Below are 12,983 nucleotides of genomic sequence, written 5' to 3' on the forward strand. Positions count from 1 at the left end.
AAGGATAATCTTTAGTAACGTTCTTACACTGTTTATCTTTATCATTGTATTCCAATACTTTACGTTTGGATTACAGACTTTGACGTTTTATTGTGTACATACAACTAAAGAAGAAATTTTACATAAGCGTAGATCGCTTTAGACTTTGTTAAAAAATTGTGATAAAAATACAAAATGCAGAATTAAATTTATTACCCTGCAAAGTTCGTCTTTCATTTTATTTGTTTGATATATTTTATGGCATATTTTTCTGTAAAGAAATTTCCCTTGATTTTCCCTTACAGGAGCTTGGGAATTCCAGTTACAAAAGGGGTAAGAAAGATCAATATTCTTCGTTGAAAAACGATCGCTGCATTTCAGAATCACATTTGACAATTTACTAACGGCATTCATACAAATTACAATACACAATTACAATATTTTGAAAATCTCAAATGGAAAAGATAGATCACACAGATAGATAAAAATGACTGATCTATTTCGTCTTTATAATATAACACATCTTTATAGTAAGAATACTTCACAGAAACATTTCTGTTACGCACATGTATCCTGCACGTTTTATTATATAGAAAATTTAAATAAATATTTCATATTTCTAATACATATCATAATTTTTATACCAGCAAGTGATCCTTGCCATCATTTATCTTACGAGCTAATTATTCTAGTAATCCTTTACTTGGTAGCAAATAATCTTTGCCATCTCTTTTATTTGACATGCAAATTATCCTTATCAGCAAATACATCTCTCGACCCTAGTATCTCGAATAATTCCTCTTATAGTAACAACAAATCTGTACTTGAATAGTATTTTGTAGTATCTCTATAACTATTTAATAAAAATTCGAACAATTTATGTTCACATGATATCTTTCTTATCTTATTCATAAAACACATTGATAAAGTAGGGTTGTGAGAAATATGGGAAGAAGATTCCATTCGTTAATTACAAAATCGTTCACATTTAATCTTTGCGTATTAAAATTAATGTCTATAGAAATATTCTCAGAAAGAGAAATGATCCGTTATGTTCCGCTATGAGCCATTCTGTTTCATTTTGTTTCTTCTTTAAGCTTCTATTATCCCGTCACAACTTCCGGTTTAAACTGTTCCAGAGCCAGTACCTGAGAGTAATGTCCCTCGATTGTTCCTCTCGAAGAACCTCAACTTCATTTATTGGTGAAGTTGAACGCTTGATTGGAAAGCTAGTTATGAACGATTTAACATTTCCCGCTCAAGTCTTTCCTTAAATTTTCCGCGAAACATCTCATTATCGCATTTAAGCTTTTACCTTATCGATATTATCGATCAAACCTTTTTTACTACACATAGAGTAACGAATATCATAAATAAATAGAAAAAGTTCTTATATTTGATTCAATTTGATTTGCTTCAATCAGAAAAGAAATATGACTCTTCAAATGAACGAATATAGAGGGTGTCCAAGACACTAGGCTCGAGAGATGGAGCAGCAAGGATTATTTGCCGATGCAATGATGGGCTGACAAGTATTTGCCAGTAAAATAAGAGGCTACTAAATGTAATTAGCCCGTAAGAAAAAGGATGGCGAGGATCATTTGCAAGTATAAAGAATTGTGATATTTACTAGTGAGTACAAAACTGAGTGTGGTTGATGTGAATGTTTCTGAGTTGACAATGGGTCTAGTATCGCAGGACTGGTGAAGAACTATTGATGAACACTAACCCCAAACTACTCTAAATGAGGCTCTTATAGTCTCCAATACGAGAATTTTTGGCGTGGGAAAAATACACAGATTGGTGGTTTAAACATTTTGAGCTTGCAAAGATCGTGGTCAGTTCAATACGACTGGTAAAACCTCTTCTGCAAGTGGCTACCCCCACGTTACCGACCCTCGAGGTTATGGGGCGACTCGTGAGGGCCTGCACGGGTATTGCATGTGTTTTTGCCAGCGATCATAACACGCAATGAAAGCTTATGAAGCGCGTACTAATACATGCTGGATGTTTTATGGTTTCGTAGGGTTATTGATGCTGGGTAAGTCAGAATTTCTTAGATTTATAAACGTATAAAGATATAAACGCGTAAAACTATGAATAAATAAAGGAGACAAGGACTGATATAAATTCTGAACATGAGATGAGCATAAGGAGAAATTCTGACTTGGAATCTAAAACTTTGTATATAATAAAACTGACTATATATAATATAGACTGACTGAATATAATAAAAAGACTGATTCAGCGCATTAAAACAAGAAGCGAAGTTCATATAAACACACATCCGATATGATCTGGTTTTCGAGTTGCAACGTATTTTATGATGCTGGACATTACTTAGACGAACGATTTCCTGGCAAATGGATAAAAATGGTGCTGACCTTATTTCCTGACTAGCTCGCTCTTCAGACCTGACTCTATTCGGTTATTAGTTAAGGGATTGGGTTGGAGTTTACGTCAGTATTTAAAACCCCTTGTTTATAGAACGTCAGTTGATAATGTTGAAACTTTTCGTCAACGTGACAGCCCTAAGTTTCCGATAAATCCGTGTAAGCTGTTCGAACAAGTTCGACAATTTGTGATGCGACGCACTCACGATCCTATCGAAGCTGGAAGTGGTCACTCAAGATAGATAAACAACTATTACAACACGAAACAAGCTGTTACTCGAAAACAAGGTCATATCGGGTATACGTTTAGACGAACTTTTCTTTTTATTGTAATGTGCTAAATCAGCTGCTGCTGAGTTTTCCACATGCTCCGACTCGGCTTGTGCAATAAAATATTACGTAATTATGTTATACGATGATATTATACGGTGAAATAATATTTTAAACTTGTACAGTTTAAAGGAATATTAAACGTTTTGCATCAAATTAACGTTCGGTAATGAGGATTTCAGAAGTTCTATGATGTCCCTACTTTAATGTTTTGCAGCATACAAACAGATAGTAATGTTCCGTTTCCAACAAAAGAGTCGCAGAGTAAACGTTCCCTTTTTGTCTAAAAATGCATTTTCCAACGAACAAACAGTTCCATCATGCTTTCGCGATTAATAGCATAACACGTAAGTACGAAAATCCTTTTACGATATATGTGATCGAATTAAGCGAAGTAATTTTGTAGGTAATTAACCTACTTTTGCAACTTCTGTGTTTCTGTTTCTACTAGTATTTAGTTGCTGTATAAGAAACAGTAAGTAAAAGCGTCACATTATGTACTTCATATGTCTTACGTCAATTCACTTAGAGTTATACAATGACAATCACAAGAAAGAACACTTAGAAAATACCAAAAGAAATTCTGTAATTTTAAACCTTGACAATATATATTTATAATTAAACAAATCACGGAACAATAATTAACGGAAGCAATAAGTAGATATAATACAGCAAAGACTACCGTAGTCTTGTAGTAACAACTACAACGTAATTAACGAACTTCTTCATCGCAGTCATCAGAGAAAGATTATCAGAATTCGATGAAAGATGGCATCTTCCGTTCTTTTCGAGCGCTTTCTGCTCGCACAATCTACGCTACAGCAAACTTCTTTGTTTCTGTGTTTGATAACGCGCTGTCCGTGCATCTCGAACGACTTCCAATTGTTCTCGAAGGCAAAGGCAAACGCCTTTAAGGATCGCGATGTCGCCGAACGATAATGGCGCACGACTGTTTGTCAGAAAAGTATCGGAATCAACTTGAGTAGTGATAAACAGAAAAGAAGAAAAAGAAACAAGAATAGTGGAAACTGCTTCGCTATTGTTTCATACGATTTTCTCGACGTTATTGTTTTGTATGTCGTTGCCACGAACTTTTACAATTACACACTGCGAAACATCTTGAAAATCTTCCTGATATTCTTCGATTGTCATACGTATCTTCTCGATTGTATACACTTCAAAAGTTACGTTCGTCTAGTTTCTTTAATCGAATTATCGACTGTTACGGTGGAAACATAAAATCTCGAGCTATTACGCGGATGATAAAAGGAAAGAGTTCACGGAGAGATCATCAAAATTTAATCAAAAATATCCTTCAGAAGTAAGAACTTTAAGAGTATTTATGGATTTCTATATAAGAGGAGTTGTAATAGAAATAAAATAGCCCATATTAATCTTTCAAATTAGCCTCGGACTTTAATAATTTCTAACTTTGTAACAAGTGAATTGAAGTGATTTTTCGTGTTACTTTGAGTTTCATATGTTTAATGTCATACGTTCGTTACGTACTATTACATATTACAATATTTGAATCCCTTTTGTATACGTGCATCTTACAATTATTACACAACATTCTTGCAATATACGCGATCATGTAGCCTTAGTACCTTTTTATTTTGTACTTTACTGATTAAGAGGAAACATTTATACGTTACCCTGTAAACGGTACATAATTTCTGGTGAATTTTCTGGGCAATAGAAATGTTGTATTATCTATAGCGTTTAATTGTTCGGATGAGAGTATAGTGAGTGACAAATTCTGGAAGAATAAACTTTTGGGTTCCTGTGAGTTTTGCAAAGAATAATAAAATAGAAGCGTTTTGATAGAAGAAGAAGATACGTAGAATAGTAAAACACAAATACTTTCGTCATACTCTTATCATATAATTATGACTTATCATAATTGACTATTAATATATCATTAATAGTCAATAATTTAGTTTGTGGTTATTACATACAAAAGACACGTAATATGCATATATATAGGTATGAGGAAACATCAGGCATAAACAATACCACGTGTTATTACTTACGTGTGTAGATATATATGTATATTTGTATTTTCGACCAATCGCGAGGAAACACGTCAACGGGAGTCGTAAATTCCCGTTACGATTACAATAATCGACGCCGCGAATAGATCGATCCCCTGATTTCCGTTGAGATAATAGGGTGGTTGAGGTGGTATAACGCTGCGATTAACAGGGTTATAAAGTTTATATTTCCAACACTTAAGAGTTACACTGAGGCGTATGTATAAGTTAAGTAAGTGATTGATTTAAGGATAGTAACCCGGTAATGACATGTTGACTATTCTAACGATGAAGAACAAGTAAAGTACAGTGACGATGCTGCGTCGGAGGAAAGCTAGCGATGGGTGTGTCTAGCGCACGGGACCATCGGATTTGTTGATGACAATTTTGGTTAGGAAAGTGAGGGCAGTAGACATTGTTTCTGATTGGATAAACGAAAGTTGGTGGACTAGGAAGGATCTTAGCCGCCCTCGATAGAAAGTTGTTAGTGGGAAGCATCGTACGTGAGAGAAACTAACTTTCCCGTGTCAAGCTGTAGTATACAATAATCTACAGAAAACGATTTAGAAAAAAGATATTTGTTCAGTCTGAAGGACCTTGGCTAGAAAATTCCTGAGGTTTATGATGGGTCTGTGGCAGCACTCAACAGCAAATACACCACCACTCGACACTAACTAGTGTCGGACGACGGCAGCGCAGTGGTTGGCGCCTTAGGTTACGAACGTTCGGAACCCGGGTTCGAATCCCGGCCACCGGAGTCCGATTTTTCTTTCACGCATTTAGATTAGAAGAAAAACAACAGTACCCTATCAACGACATCTACAGCCAGCGCAACAATTATCACGGACAACACTTTTACACCTCAGGTCCTTAAGACTATTGAGGGTACGCAGTAAGGATGAACGGACATCTGGTTCCCATCTTGCCCGCGGTGGTGGTCTAGGTAGAGTGTTGCCCGACATAACAATATTTATATATACACATTGTTAAATGTAAACAACATATATCAGATAATAGCGAAAAGAGTTATGTGATGACGTAACAGCAAAATTTTTCATTTGAAAGTTAGACTTTTAAGAAAAAAATAAACAAACCGCTGAGCTGTAATCTTGATAATTGGTAATAAATCAAGCAGTTTACATTTCTACATCACCAGTAAATCTGTATTTTACTATCGATAATAATTCTAATCTTCTGATCACTTATGTACATCTTTTTCCTTCATATCTTTTCCCTTTCTCAACGCGAGAATTGATTGTAATTTTAATAAATAAATAAAAAAAAAGATATCTTTTTCCTTCAGCCATCGTAATTGATTCAAGAACAAAATGTTGACATTAGGATAGATAATAGCACGATGGATAATAAACTGTAGTGCGTTAGTAGTGTCGGGGGAGGATGATAACCATTTACGAAAGGTATAAGGAGGAGCTTTTTAGTGGGTCGGAATTAACATCTCGCTAGCCCCACATATCCCATTAGTTCGGGCTAATGGGTCCCTCGAAAAAAGAAAGTAAGAAAAAGAAAGAAGATGATAACCTAGTCATTTCCATATTGACATTATTATTATATATGTATATAGTCTGGTGTAGATAGGGTCGACTGAGGGAATTCTACATAAAGTTTATTTCACGAAATAACCAGAATTTTATGCCGCCAAGAACTGTAAACGAGAGACTCATGCTTGTATGAAAAATGAAAACTGCTCACATCGTTAAAGACTAGGAAAAACTGATGCCGCCAATGTTACAAAAAGGATTAACATAGACGCGTGGAATATTTAACGCGATAATCTCTTTTCATTTTCCTGTCTACCATTCTTTCTGGCATATTTCTCTTTCTTTCGCGTAATTCCTCTTTATTTTTGTCGGTCTGCAATTTCGTTAGCCTATTTCCAGAAACATTTATCCTTGCTTTTTCATCGTCTAATTCTACCTTAATAAAATTAACCGGATATAGCGGTACTTCTCGCGGGCCTGAATTCTCTGAATTTACTCCTTCCCGGATAAACGATAGCTAATCCCTCTCATGGGATTCCAGAGCACAGATTTTCGGTCTCTCTGCATATATTATACGTAAACGTGATATTTACTCTGGGGAACAAAGATTTCCTTGAGAATATCCAGCCGGCTTCAGGTTCGCCTGAGTTTATTCCGCTCGATTTTTTGACGTCGCGCGTACACCATTACACTCTTTCCTGTTTGCATGACCCCTCGAAAACCAGAAAGAGAAACCTCGCGTTGAAAGTGGATATCGCGATTGTACGAAACTACAGGTTTATCATGTTATTTATAAAAGGGGAATGGACTGCCAAAAGTAAACGCAAATGACACGATACGAAATGTAAGGTAGAAATAAGAACATATCTTCAGGAGTACTAAACTTTGTTAAGACTAAGGTCGAATTATATAGAAGATTTAAATAGGTGTATTGAGTTATACGATTATCAATAAACATTGAAGAAATATTTATAACAATGTTATTAATCCCTTTATCACTAATAACAATTTAATCCTTTTATTAATATAATCTAATATGTATACTGATGATGATTATAGTTACAACGTCGAAGGCTTGACAAACTAAATAAAAACAACGAGCGAAGAGCACGATAAGCAAATTTAAAATCTAATAACCAATTCCGTTTTACCAAACTAACGTCAAACCTATATTTATTTGACCGTGAATGTAAATAGGTATGTATTTTTTCACCTCATTTATATACAACATACACCTCCATTCGATTGTTTTGTACGATGTTCAACGTACGAAATCTTGAAAGTTACATGTACGATGTTATAAGATAATTACTGGAAAGCAACTGCATTAAGCAGAGAACGATGCGTTATTTTGCTTTTCTCTTCGTTTTCGTTAGCTACTGGTTGTATAGAAATGTGTGTAAACGAGATAGGCACTCGAGCATCTACAAGTCGAATTGGTACCTCTTATCTCTAGGCCTTCGTAGCCGGCGCTTTATCTCGTCCTTGGCCGATTCGAACTTCCAATATGAATAGGATATAAAACGCAACATGGATAAATGTCCGTTAAATGAAGTTTTTCCTCGTGAAGCCGAGAATGTTATTTGATGGCACAAAAAAGGAAAAATCGTATAGTAAGTCGTTTTCATACAAATAAGAAAATTTCGAAACAAAACTACGAACATAAGATAACAGATTAACTTAATATTAATGAACTTAACGCTTATAGATCAAGGTAAAATTTTACATGTTTTAATATTATTTTTCTATATACATATCACGTTGTTATATACAAACGATAATTTTTTCTGCTCTTTTACCCATCTTTTTACCCATACTTCTTTAATGTTATACATTTTTAAAATTGAAAACTTATTTGACCTGATGAATTTTTATCCGCGCTGGCTTATAAATTATTAAAACTTCTAGCCGAAGAAAATAAACATGAATGAAATCAAAGATATAAAATTGTTTCGGAAGATTTTAATGTAAAATGAATAAAAAATATTGACCAAAAAGAAAACTTTTCTGAGAATAAATCTGTGATAACATCATATAACTTATAAATTATTCTGAACAAATTAATTTATTAAAATGATCGGAATCTTGTACGCAATACTTACGAATATAAATCGTATATGATTTAAGGTGAGCAGAGAGATCTTAACAGCTCCTATCAATTTTTCCAGCGGCTATAACATTTTGCCACCAGGAAGCAGACTTCTTCAATATTCGTGGTCTCTTTGGATCTTTGAAGTCGACAGAGACGATACCAAAATGTTCGCTAGAAATTATAATACGTACTATTAGTCGTTTCCATTGGCATGAATATCCTGTAAGTTCTCAAAAAAGATATTTTGCAACATATAAAGTGCAGATCGCTCAGGATACTTGGCTTCTGTATTTATAAATATTAATATGCAGACCTGTATCTTTTATTTAAATCTGTATTTACTGTGTTTCGTGTGTTTTGATAATTAATTAATTTAAAAAAAATGAATAAATTGACGATGTTAATTTTATATCTACGGTTCTAGACTATTTTATGATGTAAAAAAATCACTGTACTCTCATGTTAATTTCGTGATCGCTTACCTGTATCCCCTGTCCCATTCGAAATTATCCAGAAGCGACCATAACATATATCCTTTTACGTTCACACCATCAACGTGAATGGCGAGAAGCATCTGTCTTAAGTATTCGCGATAGTAGAAGATTCTGTCGTCGTCGTTGAGTGCTCCGTGATCGGAAACACCGTTTTCAGTGATATACATTGGTGGGTTGCCGTAATTTGTCGCCAACTGACGGAGGATATATCGGAAACCTTCAGGTACAACCTGAAACGTGTAACAAAAAATTACTGTAACACGCGTTTTATGCATTATTTATTTTCGTGACATATAAGTAACATATGAATAAACACGTATGTTTGTTTATTAAATTTATCTTAATTTGTACAAAGAAATTTTTACAATTACTAAATTACATGTCGTCTCCTATTACGACAGAAATATAATTATATATATTTATCTATTTCCATAATACCATAATAATCATAATACTTTATGTGTATTATGCATATTTATATTAATTGTTGGTAATTTTTCTGCTAAAAATATAACTATTATCTCGTATAAAGAAAAAGTGTTATTAAAACATACTGTTAAAATATTAGTTCTAAAATATTCCATTTCCCTATAGGATGAAGGATATAGGACGAAGAAAAATTTCAAGTAAAATTTTCCAGTAGAATTTAAAAAGTTTAAATCTAATTAAATTTTCTCTCGTAACTCTCGATCAATCTTTATTGCTTTCATAACTCGTATAATATACAATACGATAAAAAATCGCAATTATGAAGTTCGAATCTTAAGAATCTTTTCTTTAATAATTCATTCAAACTCTTTTTATTTATTTATTTTTCTTCTTTATTATTTTCTCTATCAAAAGAAATTAAGATCGTTTTTTTAACTACTCAAGTTGCAAACTCAAGACTCAAATGTAAACAGAATACCTTCAACCAGTCAGTAGCTGACGATTTCCACAAACTATCGATAGTCTCTATCACTCCTTGGTCATTTTCTTGGGATGGTACACGTCCCATAGTACCAGTTGCAACTAGCCTGGATGTGTAATGATTTACAGCCATAAAGTCTGAGGTTCCACTGTAGCAATAAAAATAATATTAGACATAATTACTGATAGTAGATGTTTGTTTCACCGTACACTCCAATTTCGCTTCAAAAAGAATAAAACAATTCAATACTTTATATATTTGATCCACTCTGCATCGAACGTGGGTAGACGAGATTTCATGTAACCTTGCTCTGCGCTCTTGTTGGCCACCAGTTCTTTCATCACAAGTGGATAATCGCCCTCCTTGGAGTATATCGGGTGCATGCTCCAACCAACGTTGAATTGAAAAGACGTTTCCGCAGCATCGGCAGACTCAGGATTTTTCGGCATATAGGCGCTTAAATTGATCAGAACACCAACTTGTCCCCCATAGTTCTTCTTAAATTCACTCTCGTAGATCCTATAGGCTCTGGCGTGCGATTTCAACACGTTATGCATGCACAAGTACTCGCCGAATCCATGTAGAGTTTTACCAGGAGCGTGTATACCAAGACTGTAGCCATTTTTACAAAGAGCGATGGGCTCGTTTATCGGGATGAATTTCTTCACTTTCGATCCATATTCGCGGAATACGACTCTCGCGTAATCGCCGAACCAGTCGACCATTTCATCGTTCAACCAGCCTCCCATTTCTTCTAAAACTTGCGGATGGTCCCAATGGCAAATTGTCAATAATGGTTCGATGTTGTTTGCTATGAGCTCGTTGATCACATCATGGTAGTACTGGACGCCATCCTTGCTGATTTTGTTCGGGAAACCCGTCGGCAGGATTCGTGTCCAGCTCACGGAGAAACGGTACGAATTGAACTGTTGAAATGTAAGAAGAAAATTAGCTGGTTTTGTTACTATCTACATATATCGGCAATTTTGATGACCAAATATCAGTGGTGACTGGTACTTCGATCCCGAATTTCATGAGTGTAACAGTCACGAATACATGGGTTCTGGATTTCCATGGACCTAATTGGGTTGTTAAAATAGTAAAGTCTAAGTTAGGAGATTTTTTGCGTAAAAGGGATACGTAGTTACGTGAAGATTTATGAGTTCTATTGATCTGAATTTTGACGCGAATCAAAGCAGTATTGAAATAAATTGGACACTATGTGAGAGGCTACAATACAAGTTTGATAGAATCAATGTCATTAATTTAGATTATTCAATTTATTACGATAGTTCTATTGTGCTAAATGTAGAAAAGTTCGAGTCGTATAGAAATGTGTTAAATTATACAGGAAACTGAAACGTGTCACTCGAAAGTGAAGCTTTTTAAATCGAGCAACAACTGGCACGTTTCGAGCAACTCCCTAACTTAGAAGTGACGTTTTGACATATGTAATTCCGTGTAAGTTGGGTGAATTACGTACAGCAAATTCGCGGATAATTCCAAAGGAGGAGGTTTCATTCTTTTCCTATAATATTCAACAATTACAACACGTATCCGGTATAATTAATTGCTATCAAGAGTTACCATTTTGTTGCACATTGTTATAAAATTACTCCTTATCTGCTTAGGCTTTCGATCTGATCAGAATACAAAGTGCCTATAAATAAATAAACAGTAAAGAATTTTATTATGTATACGTATACAGCAATTATTACATTGATTCTACTGTATAATATGAATGAACCCATTATTCGTGACATGTTATGATATATATCAAAACAACTTTGCACACTTAAGCTAAGAAATGAATTTAACCGATTATATCACCAATAGTTTTATAAAATATTACATATTATTAACTAATAGAACATGCGAATAGAGATACAAGGGATCGAAGGAAACAGTTCAACTCAAAGCTACAGGACTGCGAATAGAATAAGCATCCTAGAGACTATAGCAAACGACGCATTTATACAAAAATGAAGAGCAAAAATAAAAATACCACTGCTATTAGCAGCGTATTACGATATATTTACCCCAAGCTTCTTCAGAATAGCAATATCCTCCTTGTATTGATAATAAGAGTTTGCAGCAATATCTCCCGTGTCGTTGTTGTAAACGCGGCCTCTACCATCATGAACGAATCGATCCCAAGTACTTTCTCCTTTATCTACGTTTCCAACGTGAAAGGAAAATTATTTGAAAAATTCACAGATTTGGAAGTCTGAATTAAAATTTGATCAACCTACCGCTCACATTCCAGGCACCTTCTATTTGATATGAAGCTGTCGCAGCTCCAAAGAGGAAGTTGGGCGGGAATTTCAAATATTTGTCCTGATCTTCTGCATCTTCAGCACATACAGAGCTAAAAAAGAAGGAACATTTAAAAAATGATCGTTTGAAAAACTGTATTGAATCGATCGTTGAAGAGTCGATCGTCACGATTCTAAATGGAAAATTTATTTATTTAATGAATCTTCAGTAACGTAAAAATGTTGAATGTCAATTCTGTGAAACATAGCTAAGTGTAAAACAGAGAAAAAGGTAAATAAAATTGCCTGTTTAAAAGTACGGATTATGAAAATATCGATTAATAGAACGATTGATTATCAAAACATTGATTAATGGAAAATTTGAGAATAGTCATTCGTAAGAAAGATTAAAAAATAAAAATTGGAACTAAACAAAATTTGATATATTTTCACTTAAAAACTTTGTTTCTGCTTAACATAAATATTGGAAAAATTTTCTTAAAGAAGAATAGAAAATTAAGTACTCACATTGCAAGTAGAAGAAGAATGCTGGATCCCAGCGAGAGCGTAGTTGACATGTTTGCTTGAAAACTATAAATGCATCCACAATTCTTACAGCTTGTTTATATATATAACATGTTGCTTCCACATGTTATCGAATCTTATTGATAATACGTAGCTCTTGGAATATTTGTACATTCACGTGTCTACTCACAAACCCCGCATTCAAGTTGATGTGTTTTTAATTTATCATTTTGTTTAAGGATCTTATCAATATCTTCACATAATCTCGATATCTAAATAATCTTCACATTATTCTTTAGATAATTTCTTATCAATTTACTTTATTTTATTAGTCTTTGAAACATTTTATAATATCTCTTTAATAATAACATTTGTAATACTATAAAACACTTCCAGACAAATACATATATATTTCCTCCTATAAACTTCTATGTAAACATATTTGCTTTTTGTTTAAAAAATAAACAAACTAT

The 12,983-nt window shown here is 34.0% G+C and overlaps 1 protein-coding gene across 1 annotated transcript; it reads right to left on the reverse strand.

The window, feature by feature from the left end:
• Positions 1-7,897: 7,897 nt before the first annotated feature.
• Positions 7,898-12,674, reverse strand: LOC117214859 (myrosinase 1). Its single transcript, XM_033461237.1, has 8 exons — positions 12,514-12,674; positions 11,983-12,098; positions 11,770-11,903; positions 9,980-10,656; positions 9,728-9,878; positions 8,809-9,050; positions 8,337-8,497; positions 7,898-8,253 (listed from the first exon to the last, which is right to left on the reverse strand). The coding sequence occupies exons 1-7, from the start codon at positions 12,561-12,563 to the stop codon at positions 8,377-8,379; spliced, it is 1,491 nt and encodes a 496-aa protein (XP_033317128.1). The 5' UTR covers positions 12,564-12,674; the 3' UTR covers positions 7,898-8,253; positions 8,337-8,376.
• Positions 12,675-12,983: the final 309 nt, after the last annotated feature.

The sequence above is a fragment of the Bombus bifarius genome, unplaced genomic scaffold, assembly GCF_011952205.1.
Source record: "Bombus bifarius isolate JDL3187 unplaced genomic scaffold, Bbif_JDL3187 scf7180000009243, whole genome shotgun sequence".
Taxonomy (NCBI): domain Eukaryota; kingdom Metazoa; phylum Arthropoda; class Insecta; order Hymenoptera; family Apidae; genus Bombus; species Bombus bifarius.

What these genes read in the sequence shown, in the direction of transcription:
- LOC117214859 (XM_033461237.1), bottom strand. Translation starts at nt 12,563, where the DNA reads ATGTCAACTACGCTCTCGCTGGGATCCAGCATTCTTCTTCTACTTGCA. An exon ending in AGGTGCCTGGAATGTGAGCG is followed by an intron (nt 11,904 to 11,982) that starts GTAGGTTGATCA and finishes TTGGAAACGTAG; the next exon opens with ATAAAGGAGAAAGTACTTGG. An exon ending in GAATGGGACAGGGGATACAG is followed by an intron (nt 8,498 to 8,808) that starts GTAAGCGATCAC and finishes TATAATTTCTAG; the next exon opens with CGAACATTTTGGTATCGTCT.